The following is a 24,778-nucleotide window of genomic DNA, read 5'->3' as shown; positions in this document are numbered from 1 at the left end:
GCCTCCTGGTTGCCTATCAATGGGCCCTACACACAAGTAAGCTTGACTGCGTGTTCCAGGTTTTCTAGATGGCCTCAACTTCTTCTTTTCATTGAACCTGTACAAACATTTGTTTGTGAGGCTGAGTGGGCAGATCACTTGAGTCCAGGACCAGCCTGGGAAACATAGTGCAGCCCTGTTTCTACAAAAAAAAAAAAAAAAAAAAAAAAAAAAAAAAAATATATATATATATATAGAAATTAGCTGGGCATGGTGGTGCACGCCTACAGCTCCAGCTACTCAGGAGGCTGAGGTGGGAGGATCACTTGAGCCTGGGAAGTTGAGGCTGCAGTGAGCCGTGATCATGCCACTGCACTCCAGCCTGGGCAACAGAGTAAGACCCTGTCTCAAAACAACAACAACAACAATAAAATGTCCCCCAAACTCCACTTGTATGTGTTATAGACTGCTTTCCCATTTTTGGTCTATAAGTACATCACTGGATGCTTCCAGGTCTTTCTTTAACTTGTAGAAGGAGGGTTGACTCTACCTCTGCCCACAGGCAAGTCCTTTTACCTCCCTTAGCCTCAGGCACCACGGCTACAAAATAAAGCTGGAGTTTTCAGCTTCTAAAAATGATAAAATGGAGTAATATTTGGAAAAGTATTTTGGTGAAAACCAATAAATGTTAGTTATTATTACTGTGTAGTCTGTCTAAAAGTTCAAGGATCCACCTACAGGGGCTTAAAATTCACTTTAGTGTATTCTCATGTTTCCTGAGATAGTCAGGCTCATTGGCACTTTTGGGAGATGATGTGACTCAGTTTCCTTGAAACCAATGAGTGCACCTTGATTTATCAGAGGCTTCTGGAACAGAGAGAGGTGCCATGCTGGGAAAGGGGGTGGGGAGTTTAATGAGTTCGGACGGAGGAAGACCTAGCTTCATGTCTCAGCCTTGTCTTTTACACGCAGTTGAGCCACTTCACCTCTTTGTCAAGGCTGGGGCTTGGGGAGGTGAGTGAAGCACCTGGGGTGCAAAATTTCAGGTGGCCTTCACTCTCAGGGTCACGGGGATATGTCAGGGTCATCACCTGCTTGGCCCTGAGAGTAAGCACCTCCTTAAATTTTGCATCCCAGGTGTCTCCCTTGTCTCACCTTAGTCTTGCTCTTTGACACGACTTTTCCTCGTTTGCAAAATACGAATAGTAATACCAACCTTGAGAATTAGTGTTAAGGTAGAGATGAGGTATTTAAAGTGCCTACTTTGTGGTGGGTGTTAGGTGAATGGCTACCTTTTATTTGGGCAATATGACAGCTACTTTTTTTTTTTTTTAAGTAACTACAGTGTGCTGGCCTTAGGTTGGTGAAAAAGTAATTTTAAGAAGAGCAATGAAAAAGACAGCGGCTTTACCCTTCGTATCTTGTTTAGAGTTTGTAGTCACTGCCATAAAATGCAAAAGAAAATATATCTACAAATTATCTTAAGGAAACAAATATGTAGCCATAGCTGATCCAGAACATCTTCCCTAGCAAGAATATTTGGAAAATTTTTATTATAAATTTATTTTTAAAAATAAGTTTATATAGATAATGTTCACAGAGTCTACAGATGTATTGAAATAGAGCTTCTGTTTTAAATGTTCTGTTCAAAAGGAGTTTTGTTTGGTTTCCATTCATATAACATCAAGAAATAAAGGATGTTCAAGGATGAGGACATACAAATCTACCAAATTGTTACAGTCGATCTAATTTCCTGGGACTCTGAACAAATATATAACAAACAGGAGTCATTTGAAGGGTCTGTGGTTAATGTTTGAATGCTTAAGGTGAATCGCTGTAGATGATGTAAATCACCCAACTCCATATGTAAGGAGTAACCTGCATAAGAGTTGCTCAGTCAGTTTGCTCCAACCCCCGCCAGGAGAGTAGCAATCACAGGAGACAGCCCAGGAACAACAATCAAACCTCCACCACCGTCTTCATGTGACTGAACGGTGAGTATTCAGTGTAAATAGTGTTTAATCTATTAATTACTAAATAACCATAAAAAACATAAAAAACCAGTTTTATGTAAAAAGCCTTTTATAAAGGAAACAAATCCTCTGTGGGGAGTACCTACCGCAGGCGATGGCGAGGAGGTGCGTCTGCCAGGTGATGACGTAGAACATGCCTCCTATTGCTATGCATGCGAGGGTGCTGTTGAAGCCACACAGGCCGAAGTAGATGGAGTCAAAGGGCGTCGCAATAGTGAGTGCTGTGACAGAAGGCAGGCATCAGGGTTGGGTCTAGGGTCTTATGGGGCCCATCTGCTGGCCCTGAAACCTACCACAGTCCTCAAAGCCCGGAGCCAGTTATCTTCTTGGGTAGTTATACAAAAAGGACTTCTGGCTTTATTCTGTGAAAAAACATCTAAAGGAAACAAACGGCCATAGAGTCCCATGAATAGTAGCAGTTAAGCTGGCATGGGTTGAAGAGATTCTTTGAGTAAGGACAGAAGTCTGATTTAAACAGTCCAGAGAATATCCTTCCCCTGCCAAGAAAGAGAACCTCTCCTTCTTCATTGATACCTTAATTCTCTAATGGAGAACAAATCTTTCTTGTTGTCATTGCAGATGACTTAACATGTAAATATACCTGGAAGAAACTACCCCCAAACTTTAAATTTATACTAAGGTGTGAATGACTAACACCAAAGCCTTTCTTGAGGGCAGCTGTGGCTCAGGGGAGGATAAAGGGACTAGATCAAAAATGGAGAAACAGGGTACAACAGAAGGAGGGAAAGTTCACAGGAATCAGCAGGTGGAGTGTTGAAGATGAGAGTCACCATTTTATTTGGAGCTGGCCCCAGGCTCTAACCCCCTCACAGCCCAGGGAAGTGAGGACACAGACCTGCTAGCATCCCCATGGTGGATCCAATTGCTGCATGCAAGCAAATGAGAGGTGAGGATATGAACAGAGCTATGAGGAAGATGCCTCCAGTCCAGGGGTTATCACAGCCGTATACTTGGCCAATTCCAACGGGGATGGCTCTCAAAAGCTGTAGGCACAACAGGATTACATGCTCATTATGGAGGCAAAAGAGACAACTTGACCTTGGCTGCAAGAGACTTGGCACCGAACCCTTCCCACTAACATTTTGCAATGGATGTCCAGGATTTTTGTTTCTATTCAAATAGGTTAACTTTAACAGGAACAAAAGCTTTATTATCTTAATCTTGAGTTCTTAGAACACTGATGGATTAGGATGTTGAGTTTCCTTTATTTAGAAATATGAGCGTGAGGCATTTATCCCTCAGGGAAGAGAAACTGAAAACCTTTCAAGGTAGGGTACTATTGATTAGAAAAGTAATATATGTCTGATCAAAGTTGGGGTTTAAAAACCCTTTGTGAATTTTTTTTTTTTTTGAGATGGAGTTTCGCTCTTGTTGCCCAGGCTGGAGTGCAATGGCGTGATCTTGGCTCACTGCAACCTCCGCCTCCCAGATTCAAGAGATTCTCTTGCCTCAGCCTCCCGAGTAGCTGGGATTACAGGCATGTGCCGCCATGCCCGGCTAATGTTGTATTTTTAGTAGAGATGAGGTTTTTCCATGTTGATCAGGCTGGTCTTGAACTCCTGACCTCAGGTGATCCGCCTGTCTTGGTCTCCCAAAGTGCTGGGATTACAGGCATGAGCCACCACGCCTGGCCATGATTTTTTTTTTTTTAAAGCTAAAAAGATGATGAGAAGGTGAAATATTAGACAAAAAAATGGCCCTGTGTGTTTTCAAGCACAACATGTTCGGGGTGTGATTGTGTTAGTAAGGTCTGGAGGAGGAACTCAACTAGTATCTACAGGAGCGGCCAGGAGAAGGTAGTATCGCCCAGCATCTGCTGTTTTGATTAATAAACCCCCAGGGCACCCTGCTTGATTCTGTCCTCCATCTATCTCTGGGGCTGGTGGGGCCTGTCTGTGAATGGAAAAGCACTTGAAAAAGTCTGGTGCCTTGTGGGCACCTGCACAAAGGTCCTAGAGTTTGGGAAGAGGATCCTGGAAATGCGGGCTTCCCCAGCCACAGGGACTGTGTTTTGGAGGGTCTAGCCAAGGCCCATGGGCAGGAAGCTGAGGAGAGGCAGTGTCCTGGGGTGAGTCCGTGTATATAGATTAAGGCAAGGACGCTCTTCTCTAGAGAACTCTTCCCTCTGCGCGTGGCGGGGGAGGGAGATCCTGCAGCTCGGGGGCCCTCACGCAACAGTGAGTGTGTACAGGAGACAGGCTGAGTGGGTTAGGCTTTGGGCTTAGTCTCCTGTTACCCAGGGCAGAGAACAGAATGAGGGCTCTGGCCTCACCATGCAGGGCAAAGAGGACAGGCAAGAGAGAGTTGCACATACAGAAGCAGCAGTATGGGCAGTTTTGTCCTCAGCCAGTTGCACCCTTCAGGGGGCTCTCAGTGGTCACAAGAGCAGAGGAACCCGTGGGGACTCAACATTGCTGGGAAATTTAGACACTCCCTCTGAAATTCACCACTTATTTATCAGAAACTCAAGGCTCTAATTTTAAAGGTCAAAAAGACAAAACATATGAATCATTGTCATAATCCATTCAGTTGGCCAGAAAGTTACTTCTTAAAGAACAATGCCACAAAATTGAATTTTTCTTTCCTGGAATGTTGGTGGAGTGGTGGTGGTGGTGGTGGTGGTGGTGGTGGGTCTCAAGTATTTGTACAGGATTATTCATTTTTTTCCATTTCTATAAAATTTCAAAATTTCTTCTCAACTGAAACTGTGACATACAGAATGCAATATCTAAAATCTGCATTTTCTAACATCATTTCCCCATAGCATGCCACTTAGAGCAAGTTTGTCTCCAAAGGATATTAATTGGGTAGACTAAGAATGAGCAGCTTAAGAAGCTGAACTGCCAGCGCAGCACCTTTTCTTGTTTCTGGTCCAAGAAGGTCCTCACACACACACAAAATGATCAAGGATCCGACTAACACAAATAGTTCTCAGCCAGGTGCGATGGTTCACGCCTGTAATCCCAGTACTTTGGGAGGCTGAGGTGGCATGATCGCTTGAGGCCAGAGGTTTGAGACCAGCCTGGGCAACAATGACAAGAGCGATCTCTACAAAAAAATATAAAGAATTAGCTGGCCCTGGTGGCACATGCCTGTAGTCCCAGCTACTCAGAAGGCTGAGGTGGGAGGATCCCTTGAACCCAGGAGTTTGAGGCTGCAGTGAGCTGTGATTGCGTCACTGCACTCCAGCCGGGGTGACAGAATGAGACTCTATCTCTGAAACAAAAACAGAAACCCCAAAATTGAATAGTTTTCTTGCTAAATACTGGTGCTTCTCGGTGTAAATTCAGGGCTCTTTCTACTACACCACGCTGTTGCTTACTGTGGAAAGCTAAGAGAAACGAGGCATCATTATTTTAGAGAAAGTTCCTTCAACAAGCCCAAGTGACTTTGTGGTCAGATGATGAGCTGCCAATAATGAAGTCTCAGAGTGAGCGCCAGACTGTGGGGCCGTTTCGTGTAACGGAAAGTAGGAGGGCCTCGGAGAAAATGTGCCTTGTTAGATAAGGTGGCTGGCTAATAGGCACATTTCTCTAGGCTGACTTAATACTGTGAGTGCAGCTTCTTATTAATCACCTTGGCTGACTTCCAGAGGTCAGGATTATATACAGAATACTTATTAAAAAAAAAACTTTAAAAGCTCTGTTATATGTTTCTTAATGAAAGAACACCTGTGCTTTAAAACCAACAGCATGGTGTAGTAGAAAAAGCCCTGAGTTTACACTGAGAAGCACCAGTATTTAGCAAGAAAACGATTTGATTTTGGGTTTTTTGTTTTTGTTTCGGAGATAGTCTCATGGAGTGCAGTGACACAATCACAGCACACTGCAGCATCAAACTCCTGGGCTCAAGCGATCCTCCCACCTCAGAGTAGCTGGGACTATAGGCATGTGCCACCAGGCCCAGCTTTGGCGAGTGAAGGGAATAAACTCTGGAGGTTGGAACAATGACTTCTTAAGCCAATAGATGGTAGCATGATGTGTACGACTTGAATGATTCCGTGTGATTGAATGAAAGAAAATGCACAACGCAAGCTGTAAGCCTCAAAAAGACTTTTTAAACATCCACAAAGAGCCCAGGCTGGAAGTCAGGAGGCTGAAGTTCTAGTCTTGACTTTGCTCCTCCCTAATTGGCTGTAAGACCTAAGGCAGGTCTCTTAACTTGGCCGCAGTTTCCTTCTCTGTGCTATCATAGGGTGAGACCAAAACTAGCCCTTTTTGCTCTCAGAAGTAGAAAATGGTGGCAGCTCATGAGACGTGTATGTAGAATGCCTGGTATTGTGTAATTGTAAAAAATTATTACTTGTGGATGTTTCTGATGTGCAAAATATGCAAATGCCACTAACATCCAGTGTGGACAGACCTGCCCTTCCTCCTTCCATGATACGTACCAAGGGCACTTGTACCTCTGACCAGGTGATGTTGGGCACGGCGGATGCAGGCTGCAGCAGTGTCGTGGGGAAGAAAAGGTTGTAGTGGCCCATGGCTGCCAGGTACAAAGTCACAGTGATATTGAAGGGCAGTGTGAAGACTGGGAGGTCCCACTTGCTGAAGATGGTACCCAGGGCGCTGGAGAGGATGGGGCTGATGGCAGAAGCATGAGAGATGCTGGTCAGGAAGCCGCCTGGTCATAACACTAGACTGTGCTGCAGTGGCAGCTCCCTGTGCCTTCCTAGAGAAAAGCAGCCTGCTGGGTGTTCTCTGGAGCCTGCCTGGCCCTGAGCAGGTCTTTCCCTGGGCCTCTTCCTCCCTGCACAGTGACAGGGTGGGGCACCCAGACTCAAATTCAGAAGAAGATATAAGGCAGGCAGTCTCAGAACTTCCTTCAGGAATCCTATAGCTCCATCCCCAGGCATCAGGTTGGGGAGGCAGAGGGGAGGGAATCACATTCATTCAACAAATGTTTTTTGAGTGGCTGTGTGCATGGGCTTTGTGGCCAGGGTGCCCTGTGTTTTCTCAACATGGGGTAGAGCAGGCACTGAAGGCTTCCCCGTGGCTGGGCCTTCAGCCTACCCTGGGAGGTGGTCTTGGTCTGCTCAGGAGTCCCAAGGATTTAGAAAAGCCGGGGTGGGGGAGGGTTGAAAAGATTTCCAGAAACTGACAGGACCCTATAGTGCAGCTCTTAACCAATGTGGGCCTCAGTTTCTTTCTCTGCACTCTGGTAGGGTGAGACCAAAAACCGTTTAGATCTTAAAAGAATAATAAAGGGTGGTCGCTAATGGGATACTGTGTATAGACCTAGCATGGGGCTACCATGGTATAAACTTAGTTATTATTCCAGTGGACATTTCTGATGTGCAAGCTAAATACATGCCACTTTAATATCACGTTTAGACAGATGGTCATGGGGTTGGGATGAAAAGGTTGGTGGCCTTTGATATGAACCCACAACCCTTCAAAAGCAAACTTACCAAGACATGGACATGATGATGACGGGTAGCAACAGCCACCAGTAGTAGTCACCTTTGTCTGAGAACACGGCCATCAGCAGCCCCACCAGCACCCCATTGTAGCCGTGAAGTCCTGCCGCGATGGCTGACCTGGCAGGAGAGGGAGGGTCAGGTGGAGCAGGGGCTTCCCCAGGGCCCTTTACATTTTCCTATTGAGTCAGATTCTTTTTATCTGGGGCCTGACTACACACACCTTCAAATAGACCACCCTTCTGGGAGTGGGGAAGGAAGACAACCCTATGAATCCTTCATATTTCTCTAGAAATATGTTGCTATGACAAAATAACCAGGGAACAGTCATTTTTAGTTGTCAGTGTCCTTATTTTGAGGATTTCTGAGCTGGGAAGAGGAAGAATGGTCCCCATGGGGAGTGACTTCTTGGCTACATGCTTGGACCCTGAGCCTCTGGGACTTACTTGTCCTGACTCAGGATGAGGGCTGTCAAGGTGGACATGATGGTACCCAGGCAGCCTGAGATCGCCCACCAGGGGTTCTGGATGAAGAGGCCGAGGATGATGAGGATGCCGCTGAGGGGGTTGTTCACAAACATCACTTGAGATGTGCCTCGGAGGACCCAGTCAAAGAACTGGAACACTGGGGACTTGTCTGAAATGGAACCGGGGCAGGAAGTAGGCAAGTGCTCAGTGTGGGCAGCTCTGGGTGGGCAGATGGAGGGTGTGAGGGAATCTGGATATCCGAAGTGGGTTTGCAGGAAGCCAGCCACCTGCTCTCACCTGCCACCAAAGATGGTAAACAAGGAACCCAAGAGAGCATCTGACTGCCAAGAAAACTCTTGAGACCCATCGCCAGCCAGATGTGACCTCGAGGTTGTTTTTCTGGCAGGGGGGATTAGGTACCCCGAGCTGTCTCTGCCCCCTGTGGTGGTACCATGAATTTTCAAGAACATGTTCTTGCTGCATAGAGGGCATTAAACCCATGGGCTGAGCTCTGGAAAGATTGCTAAAGAGAACCTATTGGCATGGTAGACACAGTTCTCCCATGAACCATCCAGATGGCATTTTTCTAGAATGCTGGCTCTAGAATCCCAATGCAAAAAACACCTGTCTGCAATATTCAGATGGGATATTTGAGATAGCAGAAGTGTTCTGTTCAGAAATGAGAGCTCATGAGCTCACACTCTTACATGTATTGCTATTTATAGTTCAAGAGGCTGTATGTCTGTTTTAACAGCAAAACTCCCAGCTTCCAGGAAAGACCACAGTAACAGAGTGCAGTCTAGTCTAAGTCTAGTCTATAGGGAACCCCCATGGCAATGGGTTTCCTGGGGATGGGTGGAGGTGAGTTTTTAGGGTCAGGGTCAGTGTTGTTCTCATAGAATTTTACCTTTAAGTCCCTCTCCACACTCCTTCATCTCTCCTGTGATGTAGCTGAGGGCTTTGCTGACCCTTTTCCCACCGGCAGCCATGGAACTCCGAATCCAGGATGTCTTGGAAATGTTTGTTTCCACTTTTATCTCAGAGCTCTCCTCCATGGTGTCCAGATCCTGTCCAGGACAGAGATAGGCAAGAGTCTCCCACATTCGATGGTTCTTACACTGAGAATTCATGTTTGTGATCACTCAGGGACCAAGTAAGATTGTCATTTGGTATTTCATTAAATTGCTATTTAACCTCCCTGTTTCTGTAGATTAGACTGTCTTTTGTTTGACACATGACCTCATCTAATAGGTTAACTACCGCGAGGCACAGTAAGATAACATCTTTACTTTCGTTCTGTGGAGGAGGACTCTGGCAAGTGGAGGTTCTCATTTTCAAAGGTCAAGGTCAAACAGTAGAACTGAGATTAACCACAGATTTTTAGTCTTTTTTTTTTTTTTTTTTTTTTAACATTAATACTCTTTCCAGAAGAAATGGCTTTCTCCCTGGCATGTCTAGTCTTTAAGATATAACTGTTCATAAACATAAGGGTATGAAATTGAACATGTGAAGATTCTGTTTTTGAAAACAGGCACCAGCTTATTTCCTAAATGCTTGAATACTGGGTTTAAAGGAAGCCTGATTATAATTCAAATACAAGGAATATGAAAAGTCACAAAGTAAACTGTGAAAGAGACATTTTTGTCCCAGGTAATTACATTTCAGAAAATACGAATGCAAGAAAAGTTTGCCTAAATTGGAGAACCTTGTTTACAGCTCTCAGCTCCCTCATCTGCTGTGGGCTCTGTGACTGTAGGGCGCTGTCCCTGATTCAGGACACTCAGTACTCACAAGCAGCTCGACTGTGGGCTTCCGGTATTGATAGGGAAATGGGTCTTTGTTTTGTCTTTCCTGGTGTTCGCCTTTTCCAAACACTGGAGTTAGAAGGAAAGAGCACCATCAGTTAGGACACCTCTACTCTGGCATCTCAGAAGCTAATGTCCTGCAAGGCTCAAGAGGTGTTAAGATTATGCAGTATTTCCTGTTCCTACTGAGGAAGCACAGAATCATGGGGCCTTGCAGCTCGAAGGCTCTTTTGTTCTTTTACTGGTCATGGATCCATCTGGGCCCTCGCTTTGGGGAAAAAAGTGTACATCTTCATATAAACAGGGCATTTTACAAGGAATTTAGGGAGCTCAGAGATTCCACTAACTTTTAATTAAGAAGCCCTCATTTAGCTCAACCTTGATATTTTTTTAGATGAGGAAACAGCAGCCTGGAGAGACAGTGACTTGTGCTTGATCCCGGAATCCAGGGTTCTTTCTCCTGTTCCGCATGGAGAACTTGAAGGTGAACAAAAAAAAAAAAAAAAAGGAAACTTGGTTGTTGTTGAAGCCCTTCACTTCCTGTTCATAAGGTATTAAGCTGCCTGAGCCATGAGCCATGCATAATCTGTGTTTGAATTTGGCCATGACTCTCCTCACCTGGATGACCTCAGGCTGTTCTGTTTGTTTTTGTTTTTGTTTTTTTTTAAGGTATTGTAGTAGCAATGGCTGGTGGGATTAGGACAAGAGACATCCATGTAATCTCTTGAAGCAGATTTTGGCAAGCCTTTGTAATTGTAGAAAACTCTTGCAATGTGGATCTAAACATTTTTATTATTACAGGTAATTTACTTTTAGAGACCACCAATTTCAGTAGGGTTTTATGCATCATGAAAGATGTTCAGGCCCCTGGAAGTTTCCTTCTTGATGCTTTGGTTCCCTCCTGTGGTCAAGTGTGAGAATAGCAGGCTGGGCTCTGACTACCCTGTGTTTTCAGACTGAATTGCCTGTTCCCCCGTTCTGCACTCATGAGTCGTCAGGGTGTCAAAACACTAGAAGGGATGCATCGAAGGCACTGTGTTCCCACTTCTGAAGGGACAGGGACTGCAGATACCAGTATGGTTGGGAGGTGACACCATTCAGGAGAAACAAATTCATTTTGAAAGCTTTGAAAGGAAGAGTAGGAAGCAGAGGGGATCCCTTGAAATTGGAGGCCTGTGTGTGTGATATCCCCACTGACCCGCTGCTTCTGTCTGAAGCTCCTCTCTGCCTGCCAGTGCTGCAGAGCTCTCTACTATGCTCTCCCCAACCACAGCCCCTATCCTGAGACGATGTTAGGAGGAATTTATTAAGCCTTTGAGGCAAACCATGGTCTCTTCCACACTCTGCTGGGGAACCTCTATCAAAGACAAACTCCTGAGCTACAGGGGCCCTTGAGATGTGCAATGTCCTCGGCAATCCCCTCTCCACCTCGTGTATTTTCCCATATTCACTCAAAGTCCATTTCTCTGGGCTAACTGACTTGTGGTATGAAATGATGAGACTTGGGGGAGCTGGAGGAAGAAGGTCATTCAGGCATCTTCTGGGGAGCATGTGATGTTGCACTAACTCGGGAGTCACTTTTATTCCCAACAGTGGCCCTAGTCAGCTGTGTGACTCTGGGCAATGCTGCCCCCTCTCTGGGGATTGGAGGCAGGATTAGATGGTCCCCTGTGTCCTGGATCTTCATGAGGCTGCTCCAACCTTGCAGCTGGTTGAGGAAACCTCCCCAGACTCCTCCCTGTTTGCTGCCACATATTCTCAGCTTCCACGTCCAAATTTCTGGCCTCCACTTGTTCAGCTTTAGCGGCCCTTGGATACCCTCTTCCTGGCCTTTGGCAGCACTTTCCCCACCATGGATCTCTACCTGTGCCCTTGGCCTCCCCACCATTGCCATAGATGGGAACTGTTCATCTCTAGCCTCCTAGACCAGTGGTTTTTGATTTGCTGGCAAATTAGAATCTCCTGGAGAGCTTTAGAAGCTCCTGATGCCCACCCAGGCTGCTCTGCAGATGAATTAAACGAGTCACTGGGATGGGATGCAGGTGATTCCAATGTGCAGCCAGGTTGAGACCCCAGAATCTCACTGCCTGTCCCAGCTTCAGCCTCTTCGAGACCTAGGGGGCATCCAGACACATCCGGGGAACTGTGGCCTTGGTCAGAGGTCAGGTGTGAGAGGTCAAGCCTGACTCCAGCGGGTCTCCCCACCACCCTGTGAAGTAGGTATTGCCATTGTCCCTGTTTTATTAGAGACTAGGAAGGCAGGGATCCAAGCGTGAGGGGGAGGACATGCACACCTTTGCTCCTCCTCCGAATGGATGACCACTCGATGTGAAATACACTCCTGTGCTTGGAGAGCACAGCCTCCGAGCCCTCCTCCACCTTTGGGCCTGCTGTGGGTGGATGCTCCCCACCGCCTCCTAGCCAGGGGCAAAACAAGACAGGTCAGTGTCCCACCTGGTCCGCACCCGAGAGAGCCAAGCAGAGAGCCAGGAAAAATCACACAGATGCTGGAAAGGAGAGAGCAGTGAAGCCTGAAGCTGGAATAGTCATTGCATCAGTCTCTGCATAAAACACTTAGCTTCTCTATTTCTCCCATTAAAACTTCTACTTCCTCTCCCCACAGTAACCCAAGTTATAGTCTGTCAAGAAATGGATGAGCAGTTTGCCTTATTTCTTAGTGTGCAAGGAAGCACTGTAAGACCCATTTAGCTGCAACTTGCACTGGCATGAGCAGGTGGCAGCCAGCGTCTTGGACTTCATCTGCGGCAGGGAGTTCCAAAACTGCCTGCATGTTAGAATCACCCAGGTGATTCTAACATGCTTTAAAAAATGCTTTAAAAAAATGCCTGAGCTCCACCTCAGACCAGTTTAAAAAAATTAAAGTTTTGAATGCCCATGGTATTTAAAAGATGGCTCCAATATGCAGCTTGGGCTGAGAACTGACATCGGCTCTTGCTACTCAACGTGTGGTCCCTGTGGTCCCTGGACCAGTAGCATCAGCATCATCTGCCTGGGAGCTTGTTAGAAATGCAGAATCTCAGGCCTTAACCAAGACTGATGGAATCAGGATCTGTATTTTAACAAGATCCACTGGGTGAATTCTGTGCTTATTAAAGCCTGACCAATACCAATTTATGGGGAGCTAGGAGTCCTGAGTCTGTAATCAGCTACAAGAAGCACTCTGCTGTACCTTATTATGTTCAATTTTCACACTATCGGGAGAGCAGAGCACTCTTATCACTTGGGATAGGGTCTCTCAATGTGTGGATCAAGAACTGACAGCATTGAATTACCTTGGTGTCTTGTTAAAGTGCATGCTCCTAGCCCTACCGCCTCACCCGCACCCAGGTCTCGTAATTGGAGAATCTGGTGATCCTGGGTGGTATGCAGTTTTACCTTGCTTTGCTTGGAGCTCTAGTACACACTAGAGTTAGATGGTCCAGCAGCTGCTTGGAACAGTAGAAAACATTCACACTATTACATCTGCATGCTTTCTGGGTTGACTCTCTTGGCCTTTTCAGTAGTGCCTTGAATAGAATGGGCACTATATATTATCACTAAAAGGTGGAAAATTGAGGCTCAGAGTGATTTATTTGGCATCCTACAAATGGTGAGTCACATGACTCAGCTCCCAATCCTTTTCTCTGCGTTTTTGCTACTCAGTCTGGTTTGTGGACCAGGGAGCTTGTTTGGAATTCAGAATCTCAGGCCCTACCCCAGAACTACTCAATTTGAATTGGCTTTTAACAAGATCTCCAGCTGACTCGTGTGCATACGAAAGCTGGAAAGCACTGGGGTAGATCACACTGCTTATGTAGAAACAACTATGGCAAAGCTCAGAACATAGCAGGGCCAACAACAAGAGGGTCTGTGGGGCATGTATGATTAAGGAAAGCAGGTCTTGTCTATACTTTTTTTTTTTTTCTAAGACGGAGTCTTGCTCTGTCACCCAGGCTGGAGTGCAGTGGCACAATCTCAGCTCATTGCAACCTCCACCTCCCGGATTCAAGCAATTCCCTGCCTCAGCCTCCTGAGTAGCTGGGATTACAGGTGCCCACCACCACACCCGGCTAATTTTTGTATTTTCGGTAGAGACAGGGTTTCACCATCTTGGCCAGGCTGGTCTTGAATTCCTGACTTCGTGATCCACCCATCTGGGGTTCCCAAAGTGCTGGGAGTACAGGCATGAGCTACAGCGCCCAGCCATGTCTATATTTTTATGCTGAAAGTTTACACACCTGATCGTGTCCCTTCCCTCTGGCTCAGGATGGAGAAGCAGCTACTGTTTCAGCATCCTGTCCAGGGGTCAGTGTTGAGCTATAACTCCTGAGACTGAGAAGTGCCCCTCAACTCTGCACTTCAGAGACACCTGGAGTGTCAACTTGTCCTGGGACGCCTGTGCAGGCAGGGTTCATGCAGGATGATGAGGGGTATCATTGCATCACCTGACCAAGTGGGGCGTTCTCCCATAGTGCCATTCCCCAGAGCGTGTCTGCCAGACTGGAAAGGCACCTCTGCCAGTCCACTGCTTCTTGTTCCTCATATGCCAAGTGTCTGCTACCCCAGTCATCCCCTTGGTGATCCTAGTTTGACCTTAGAATCATAAACTCAGAACTGAATGGGAGTTTCAAGATCACAGTTCACCTTCCCCATTCAGAGAAATTAACTCACCCAAATCATACAGTTCATTAATCATGGCAAAGCTAGGAATTGCATTTGGGTCTCTCAGTTCCCAATTCACTGCTCTTTCCACCCTGATGCTGCATTATATTGGATGGCACAGACCTGTTTGGTGCAAGAAAGGAGTTTTCCTTTTAGTCTAGGGCCTGTACCTGGATATTGGAGGGCATGACAAACACCATTTACTAACCAATGTTATTCTTCGTATATCCAAAGAGGCACTCCAGTTTAACAAAACAAGGCAATGTCTACCTGGAAAGTTACTGGTTGTTAAGATACTCCAGATTTGTTCACTGAGGAGTCAGCCATAGTAACATAGGTGGAGAGTGCTGGGCTTGCTGATGGAAGGTCTTTGGATGGGTGGGTAGGTGATTGCCCTGGCAGAGCTGACATGGCTACAGAAGGCCAGTGGCTCAGCCTCCACTCCCTGATTCTTCACAGTTAGCAGCCCAGATTCTGTGCTATGTGTTCCTAGAGTTGATGGCCCAGCTGCAAAAATCAAAAACAGAAAGTACCTTTCTCACGTGGCCAAGACTGGAGTGTTGGGCTATAGACCACCCAGGGAGGGCAGCAGCTCCTCACGATGTGGCAGCCAAGAGTTGAGAATGGAAGAGGGGAACAGACGCCACAAAGAAGATTAGAGATAAAATAGCAAGCTTCTCAAGTTTGTGCAGACACTTACAGTGAAGGTGATAAAGCAATTTACCACTGGCCTCTGGGACAAATTCTTAGGACTTTCATCGTGGATAAAGACACTTTCAAGAAGATTATGAACATGTCTATCAAATGTTTAGAAATGAGGTGTGCCATTGGTGAGGTGGGGAGAAAAGAAAACAGTAACACTGGTGGGAACCAGAAGTCACTAATTTCTGCATGGTGTTTTGCAAGTCACATAATCCCACTGACAGTTTCCTGAATGGCAGGCATGAAATTCTCCCAGAAAGAAATATACAGACCCTGTAGGGTTGACCTTGCAAATCCAAACTTAAATGATGACAGATATCTCAGAGGGGTACCTGCCATTTCTTTCTCATATTGTTATGGAGATGAGATAATGCTTACAAAATGCGCTGGAAAATAACTTTGCAGTGTTCAAATGTGTGAACATTTGGTATCTCCTGAGGGAGGACACATTCCTCTGATGGAACTAGGCCCCTCTGCTCCAGGCAAGATAGCTCTTTATCCTTAGGGCACACCTGGCATTTTACACCTGCCTGCATTGACGCTTACCTTGCTAAGAGTTAACCATATGTTCTTGACCGTCATCTTTATAGGATGGTGAGATCTTTGACAGCCAGGATTATGCCATTTTACCTTGCTTGGCTCCCCACTAACTATCATGAATGTGGTATACTGTAGGTACTCAGAAGTGTTTGTTGAACACATTACTGAGGGATAATTATCCTATGCATTTTAATATTTTTTTGAGACACGATCTTGCTTCATTGTCCAGGCTGGAGTGCAATGGTACAGTCATATCTCACTGCAGCCTAAAACTCCTGAACTCAAGTGATCCTTCTGCCTTAGCATTCGGAATTGTTGGGACTACAAGCATGCCTCACCATGCATGGCTTTTCTTTTTTTTTTTTTTTTTGTAAAGCCAGTGTCTCATTATCTTGACCAGGCTGGTCTCAAACTCCTGGGCTCAAGTGGTCCTCCTGCCTCGGCCTCCCAAAATGCCAGGATTACAAGCATGAGCCACCACGTCCAGCCTGTATTTTAATTTCTGACTAGTATAATGGACAAAGTCATTAGATATTTCAGGGTACAAACAGTTTTTTAAAAATAATGTATCTTAGTATAAATGTTAAATGTTTGATAGACACTGAAATATAGGTGAGAGTCCTTCATAGACTGATAAAAGTTATATCTGAATTGTGTGAGGCTTTGGAAATTGCAGGGCAAGGATTGATTATTTCTAGTGTTACTTGGATAAAAGAGTGGAAGTTTATAGACGGTGATATAAAGGTTGGTCATTTATGATCAACTAACAAGAAACACAGGAGCTCTGAAAGAGTAGCTGGAAGAACTCAGTTAATGAAAGAGAAGAAAATGGGCCATGGAAGATGGAGAGCTGGCTCCCTGTGGTTTATTTTGGTTCCTAAGATATTACATAAGTCCATTCCGTCTGGTTGTGAAACCCTAAGCTCTTTTGAGGTGAGGCTGGGCATTCTATAGCTCAAGAGTAAATTTTGTTTACAATAAGCACTCAATAATTGTTGCCTTAATCACTTTTTGCCACCCCCCCACTTCCAATATCATGGCACACATTAAAAATAGTATTTGTACAGCATGGTGCAGTAAACAGATGATGTTTATGGCCAGAGGGCCTGGGCCCAGGGAGTCTGCCACAGCACCTGGCTGCTTGGAGGTCAGGGGTGGCTCTCTTGGGCAGTTACACGCATGTCCTGGAAAACCTGTGGGTGAGCCTCAGCAGCTGAGTAACTCCTTGGCATACCTGCTTGGTATAGGAGCTGCTGCTCTCCCCTCCTCTAACAAGCCTTATTAAGTGCCCCGGTGCATGTAGCTTCACCCTGGGGGCCTTTCAGGACCATTTCAGGGGCACGGTCCCTGCCGTCAAGGATTGCCATCATCCTGTGTTTTAATAGGCAGGAGGCCAATGGTGCTTTCTTCTGATTGACTCAGAGAAGGAAAGAACAATTATGAGCCATGATGATTTGTTCAGGAACACTTTCCTTGGGAGTAGTGATCCTGAAGGACTCATGCCTCTAACTCATGCCAACTGTTCAAATATCAGAGGTTAAAAAACAAATTTCATAGAAGTGCCCACTGGTGAAATAAAGTTATAACACTTATTACAATTTCTTTGAGAAGAACAAAATAAACCTAAATCATATGTGACTTCTTTCAGAGGGGAAATAATAATCTACCCTCTTTCTGAAAATCAACCTTTACCCAAACAGGTCCATGCCTCTACACTTTCTGTGAGTTGTCTTTCTCAGGGTTTTTTTTTTCTTTTTTTTGAGTTGGAGTTTCACTGTATCACCCACGCTGGAGTGCAGTGGCATGATCTCGGCTCACTGCAACCTCCGCCTTCCAGGTTCAAGCAATTCTCCTGTCTCAGCCTCACGAGTAGCTGGGACTACAGGTGTGAGACACTACACCCGGCTAATTTTTGTATTTTTAGTAGAGACAAGGTTTCACCATATTGGTTAGGCTGGTCTCGAACTCCTGACCTCAGGTGATCTGCCCACCTCTGCCTCCCAAAGTGCTAGGATTACAGGCGTGAGCTACCACACCTGGCCCTTTCTCAGGTTTTGAACAAGATTTACTCTCTCCTGGGGGCGGATTGATGTTGTCCATCTTTCAGTTGCAATGTCCAACAATAAGGAGCATGAGAGGCTACCATCAAGACCTATTTGCCATCCCTCCCCAGCTTCCTGGGCCTCTTACTCCTCTGATCTGTTGTTTGTGGACACACCCACACACCACAAGGCAATTTCCTTGCTGCAATACCAGAACCACTTTCTTTGAAGTGACACATCACATATAATTTGATCTTTTTTTTTTTCTACAACCAGTTCTATGCTTTGACTGACTATGCTTTGGCCACAGTTTGGACAATGTTTCTCCACATGGAAGTTGAGCTTTGCACTAAGACTTGTAATTTCCCAGGCTATTCTCTGTGTGTGCGATATGTATACTTGTGGGTGGTAAGTGGGATGGTACCTTTTTCTGTGAAGTTATATTTAGTTGACATTTTCAAAGATCATTCTCTAAACTCTCTAAGGCATTGGATGTTAGAATTGAAAAAGGCTTTGAGATGATCTTGTCCAGCTCTCCCATTTTACAGATTTGGAAACTGAGGCCACAAGAAATGGAATGACTTGCCCTAGGCCACACAGCTATTGGCAGAGCTGAGTGTAGATAAGACATAGGTGTCTCTTCTCTCTTATCTTGTAGTCTAAGATTTATTTCCCTAAACCTTACTCCCCATTGGAAGTTCAGTTTCTTTCTTTTCTTTTTTCTTTTCTTTCTTTTCTTTCCTTTCTTTCTCTCTCTCTTTTCTTTCCTTCCTTCCTTCCTTCCTTTTCTTTCTTTCTTTTTTTTTTTTCCTTGACACAGTCTCGCTCTGTCACCCAAACTGGAGTGCAGTGGCGTGATCTCGGCTCACCGCAACCTCCGCCTCCAGAGTTCAAGCAACTCTCCTGTCTCAGCCTCCTGAGTAGCTGGGACTACAGGCGCATGCCACCACTCCTAGCTATTTTTTTTTTTTTTTGTATTTTTGTATTTTTAGTAGAGATGGGGTTTCACGGTGTTAGCTAGGATAGTCTCAATCTCCTGACCTCAGGTGATCCACCCGCTTCTGCCTCCCAAAGTGTTGGGATTACAGGCGTGAGCCACTGTGCCCGGCCTAGTCAAAATCTTTCAATTCAACTCTGCTTTGGAATATAATGGCCTAAGATAGGTATTCTCAAATCTAGTTCTCTTTAAACCATGGCTCCCTTTCCTCAAGAAAAACCCCAGTCTTCCTGAGACTTCCTATCTGGACTGGGAGGTGGATGAGAGATGCATGGAATGAAGAGGAAGACCAGGTCCATGGGAACACTTGGAGATAAAATTACTTGGAAGGCTCAACTTCTTAATCCATTAGCCAATTTTTTATTTTTAAGAAGGTGGGGGTATGAGTCACTGTTACCTTGAAAGAAGCGAGACTCATCCTCATAGCAAATGCTTTAAACTTTCTCTTCTCCTTCCCACGCAGCTCACTTGTTGGCCAAAGGACTAGCCTAAATCTCATTTCTTTCGGTGTCTTTGGCTCATTCCGTGGGGAAGACATTAATTAGCATAAATAAGTTGATGCCTTATTGAACCTCATGATGCCTGATGATAAAGCCTCATAAATGAGGTTAAAGAGAGTACAAAGGTCAGAGCACCCCATCTCTAACTGCGGGACACCTGACTGATTTTTCTCCAGAATGACTTTGCACTCTCTTCTCACTGTTCCTACCCTGGCCCACACCCTCAGAATTGCATGTCTGTATCATCAGTCTTCCTAATTTTGATCTTCCCTCTTTCAATCCATTCTTAGCTTCAGCAGCTAGACCATGTTATTATGTCACTCTCTTACTCAATAACCTACATGCTCCCTATTGCCAAGAATATTGTGCTCAAATTCCTCTGCCTGGCTTTCCTGATGTGTTTACAACAACTTCATCAAGCCTCACCCTTTTCTTTCCCAACGCACACCCTGCCAAGGTGTTCTGGCCTTATCACTGGCCCTCTGTTCTCCCTCCATCCCTCTTCTTGCCTAAGTTCTATCCATCTTTCAAGGTCTGGTTTGTGTTCTACTTCCTCCATGAAGACATCCTTGGCTTATTTGGCCATATGGATGATTCCAGCCCTTGAATTCCCATTGTATTTGCAGAGGGTACTCTAGACTACACCTTTTGAAGTTGAGGCCGCAGTGGAGTTTCCTATTGTTAGTTACAATGCACATAAAAAGTATTCAATACATACATTCCAATCTAATGAAACTATTTGGAATTAGCAATTATGTGTAACCAAGTGATCCTTTGAGTTTGAGCATTGGCAGAAGGAAACTGAGGCCCAGAGATAATTGGCTTACCTGAGGCCACACAGCTGATCAGTTAGGAAGCAAGTTTTTGACCTCCTGGTTTTGGATTCTTTACTCCTGCAATGGTAGGTGTTTTACAGACAGTTGGAGACTTCTCAAATGATGTCAATGGATTTGCAACTTTTTAAATTAAAAAAATTAAGAATTATTTTGTATCTCAAAAGGAGTTACAAAAATTACCAAAAAATAATGAACACCTGTGTGTCATCCCAATCGCAATACCCCCTGAAAGGCCATAGAAAGTTCTGAGCAATTGTATACTGGCTTCTCTTTCATACTCTCTTTCTCCACATGCTCTTCTATGCCTTCTTCTGAGCTACCTAGGGCAGACATAGCTATGCAGAAGCTATGGCAACCTATGGCAGACGTAGCTAATTGATCCCAGCACTCTTTCCCTGTAAGTCTAGATACAGCCTCAGAATCCTTGTCAACACAGTGATCCTGAAAGCCAATACCAATCAGGCACTTTAGAGTAAATGTAGCCACACAGAAGGGTGTGGACATCGTATACATTTGAGAGAAGGGGTCCAACGAGGCCAGGGTGGTGATAGTAGGTAGAGGCCTGGCACTACCTATCACATCTGGGCACATTCATGCCTCACAGGATGGCTTTCCCTCACCAAGTTCACCAAGGCTTATATCATTTGGTGCTGGTTTTGGAGGATATCACATACTTTACAAGGCTTTCCATTCTCTGATCAGAGAACTTCAATATCCTGGGATGTTGTTCCTTATGGCATGGCTATTTGTCTTCCAGACACATCCACTGTCAGTGGCTGCACAGACTAGGTCTACAGTAATCTGAGTATGTAAAAGGGGGACCCTGAGGAGACAGGTTGTTAGGAGCTGGGATGTTAAGACATTTGTGGACACTGGAGAACCCAGTTCTATTGGTGTTTCTGAGGAAGGGGTACAGGAACTGAGGAGAGAGGCCAAGGAGCCTGGAGCAGAAGCATCTTCCCTGGAAGCCGCAGGTAATGAATCGTGGGCAGAAGGTATTCAGCTCTATCTCATTAGCCAGAGGTGACATCCCAGAGGCCCAACTCAGCACAGTGCTGCCCTGGAAACCAAACTGATGTCACAGCTGTGGGTCATAGAGTCATGGAAAGGATGACAAATAACGAGAAGGCTCATCCAGTGGGTGTGTGTGGTGGTGAGGGATTTGAGGGCTGATGGATGAGCCTGTTTCATCAGCAGGTGAGCAGGAAGTACTCAGGGTTATGAATACTTGGACTTTTGTCCAGCCTCATTTACCACCTGGACAAGTCTCTGTACAAGCCGTGGTTTCCTCATCTATAAAAGCCTACCCAGCTGAAGCTTCCAAAATCTATGTTGTCTCTGGAATTCTTAGTAAGGTTCCCACCCCAGGACTGTCTTCCCCAGATGCAGTTCAACAGAAGGAAGAAACAGAGCAAGACTAGCCTTTCTTTCTTCTCTTCCTTTGAAGAATTAAGTGGTCTTGTTGGCTAGGACGTGTACCTGGTTCAGCTCTCTCCCCCAGGACTTCTTACCTGGGCTCCTTTTGATTTCCTGCACGCAGTAGGAGGAATCTAGATCATCAGGACTAGAAAGAAGCAGCTTCCTTCTGATTGGGCGGCGTCTCTGGTCCTCAACTTCAGGTGCTGTGACTTCTCCTAAACACCAACCCCTTCACCTCCCTGAGCCCTCCAGCTCATCCTCTGTCTGACTTGCTATAAATTCACTAGCTTGCATTCCCTGAACCTGTGCCTGGCGCACGTCTGCCAGTTGAGGAAGGGTACCATGGAGGATCAGGGAGAAGAAAGACAAATGCCCCTTCTGCAGCTCACCCACGCCCCCCCAGCCTTCCTGCCAAAAGACTATTTCCTAAACTCCCTGGGGAGGACTAGCTTCAGCTACCGTGGTTCCCCCGACCTGGTTGGATCAGGTAGGTTTCCTTTAAAGAGGCAGAGCTGGGGACTGTCTGGTAGCTTCCCTGTTGTCCCACAGGTTACCTCCCAGTTGCACCTCTCATTAGAATTCTTGCCCCAGCATTTGCCTTTAAAGCAATTATTTAAGTGTTATCCCCTCAGGGGGCCAATTTGCCTTCCCACCTCAATAAACTCCCTTAATTCCCCATAGGGGCAGGGCACAGGCTGGGGAACAGTATTGCCATCAGCATCTGAATGGAAATTTCTGCACAGCCCAATACTAGATGCTACCTTTCTAGTTCTATGGAAATTTTCAGACCTTTCTTCCTTCTGATTCCTGCTGACTGGGGTCCTGGGGACCTGGAGGCTCACTGCAGGACCCTCTCAGAGCAAGAAGGGTGTGACGAACCCCTACCAGCAGGAAGAATTCTGAGATCTATATATTAGGGAGCTGGCCATTGCAAGTCCCATGAGGCCATAGGGTCTGGGGGCCTGGAGTTTGGGGAAGGGGCCCAATCCAAACATGTTTTGTTTGGCTTTGTGAGTATGATGGGTCATGCATCAACCCCCAAGCTTTTGCCCTGCCCCTTTCACATACACACACTCAGTGGTGGGGTGTGAGGCAGCCTACCCAGGTTCAGAAGCAAAACCTCACTCTGAGGAAATTAGCTACACCTGAGTAGACAAACTCCCCCACTGACGTCAAAGGCCCCCTTCCCACTGTGCCAGGTGTCTTGGAACTGTTGAAGAGGGGTCCTAATCACTAGGGCCTTGTGAGGAAGGAAAGCAAACAAAGGGGGTGGGAGGAGCCCAGCAGGCCCCCACATTCCAAGGAGTGGTGGGGAATGGTGTGGAGGGGAGGTCGGTCGCCTGCATGGAGGCCTGTCCTTGTGTTGCTAGTTCAGGGCCCATGGCTATCTGCTGGTTAACACGGAGCCTTCACGTTTTTCTTGTCCCTGCTGGCTGGTCTGTTGGCTCAGTCCTTGCTGCTGTCCCTTGTTCTCTTGCCCTGGCTTCTCCCAAGGGCTCCTGAACTTCTTGAGATGCGCTCACTCCAGCTACCTAAGCATCCACCTATTCCAGACATGACAGGGAGCCACCTGTGAGCAATATGTCATTAATTTGAAAAGACAGGAAATGACTGCTTAAGAAGGCTTTCAGGAAGTTCATACACATTCCATTAGCCAAATGGAACCGTGGTTCTTCAAGATGTAGTGAGTATCTGTCACAAACACTAGACTCAGGGTGGGGCAATAAAGTGCTGCCTTGGAAAGCAGAAGGCCAAGGTATAATCTTGTCCCCTTGACTAGAGCTAGATAAAGGCTAGAGCTCAGATACCAAGGGCTCTTCAAGAGATCAGTTTGTGCCTACAGACTCTTTATTTGAAGGCTCAATTGAAATTCACTTCAGAACAAGGTTTTCTTCACAATGCTCGTGGCTTCCTTCAATTCTACATTTTCAACTTTACAGAGGGAGGAGGCCTGCATTGACCACCAGGAGCTAAACTTGGGGAGGTCAGATCCTTCAAGGGAAAGGGCCCAAGTCCATGTGGAATAAATGCAAGCTGGAGCTGGAAGTTCTCCAAAGGGCTGCTTACTTTGCTTCATTCTGCTCTAGCAGCCTGTGCAGCGGTAGAAGGGGGTTGGGAGGTCCTTGTTATCAATTTGCAGAGGGTTAAAAAGGACTTGTCATTTTCCCCCTTGCCCCCTTCTTGGGGTCTTGGAATTTCTAGTTCCACTTGGGGTAGAAGGGCTCCCTGTGGATTCTTTCATCTTCTCTGAATGGCTAGAGACAGGAAAAACCAGGCAAGTAAAAAAAGTCTCACATAAAATGTGAATGCCTTTAAAGTTACCAGATGAGACCATGGTTTATTGAGTAGAAATCATGCCCATACTGAAACTGCCAGCCCCCACCTGGTTTTAGATTAGAGCTGTCCTCAGGCCATCACAACCTTTATGACCCAAGAAAACAAAGTTTAGGCTCATACAGGAAAGCATAAACAAATGTTCCACGATGTTTGCACACTGGTCTGATATAACCACAAACTCAGGCTGCGAAGACAGTTTCCTGACAGGCAGATCTTAGAGGGCTGACCAGAAAGAGAGTCCCTTCAGGGAGAGAGAGTGATGGGAAGGAGAAGTCAATGCCAAGGAGAGTTGAATAATGTTGGTCCCCAGCTTTTGTCCATGTAAGCAACCATGTTGAGCATTTTGGTAAAGTGGCCAAATGGCTAACTGGTTAAGCTCTAGAAAAGTAGCAAAGGCACTTGTGGTATATTTTTGGTACACATGGTCTTCATGTTCTTACCTTTTTACCACCTCGGTGATAGCTCCTCTTTATTCCTCCATGGGAACTCAGGGCCATAGAATCACAGAACGTTGAGAATTGGAAAAGAGAGGCTGCAGTGGTAATCTGGTCTGGTTACCCACCCAAAACAAGCATCTCCAACCGGCCTCCACACCCTGCTCCTGCACTATCAGGGCAGAAATCTTAGGACCTTATAGGACATTATCTCTCAAGCAACTTCCATTGTTAAAAAGTGCCCTTCTCCACTGATTCAAAGTCCGTTTGCTTATCACTCGTACCTAGTGCACTCCCTCTGTGCTCTGGAGAAACACTGAACAAATTGACTTCTCCCACATGCATTACCTAATACTGCAGACACACACAGCTCCAGCTCTTTCGTCTCTTCTCCAAGCCAAACACAACCAGCTTCATCATCCCCTGTGAGATGATGGTGCTCCAGACCCTCATCCATCCAGCTTGGCCTCATCTTGGCATGCCCTCCTTTGCCAAAGACCCTCTCGAAATGTGCCACCCATTTTTCTTTGTACTCTTTCTTCCCTTTTCATCAGAACTGTTCTCAGAAATGGCTCCTTTGGCCTA

At 45.9% G+C, this 24,778-nt stretch overlaps 1 protein-coding gene across 1 annotated transcript in view; it reads right to left on the bottom strand.

Annotated features, from left to right (window-relative positions):
* Positions 1–24,778, bottom strand: part of SLC14A2 (solute carrier family 14 member 2) — a 58,938-nt gene that overhangs the window by 7,452 nt on the left and 26,708 nt on the right. Inside the window, exons 10-17 of the mRNA XM_019014255.4 lie at positions 12,019–12,141; positions 9,711–9,793; positions 8,827–8,986; positions 7,899–8,088; positions 7,444–7,572; positions 6,424–6,616; positions 2,869–3,016; positions 2,099–2,233 (exon numbers count right to left, since the gene is read on the bottom strand). Coding sequence (XP_018869800.1) covers positions 2,099–2,233; positions 2,869–3,016; positions 6,424–6,616; positions 7,444–7,572; positions 7,899–8,088; positions 8,827–8,986; positions 9,711–9,793; positions 12,019–12,141 — 1,161 coding nt within the window. The remainder of the gene's footprint in view (positions 1–2,098; positions 2,234–2,868; positions 3,017–6,423; positions 6,617–7,443; positions 7,573–7,898; positions 8,089–8,826; positions 8,987–9,710; positions 9,794–12,018; positions 12,142–24,778) is intronic.

The sequence above is a fragment of the Gorilla gorilla genome, chromosome 17, assembly GCF_029281585.2.
Source record: "Gorilla gorilla gorilla isolate KB3781 chromosome 17, NHGRI_mGorGor1-v2.1_pri, whole genome shotgun sequence".
NCBI lineage: Eukaryota > Metazoa > Chordata > Mammalia > Primates > Hominidae > Gorilla > Gorilla gorilla.
This window is presented reverse-complemented; position numbering and strand designations above follow the sequence as displayed.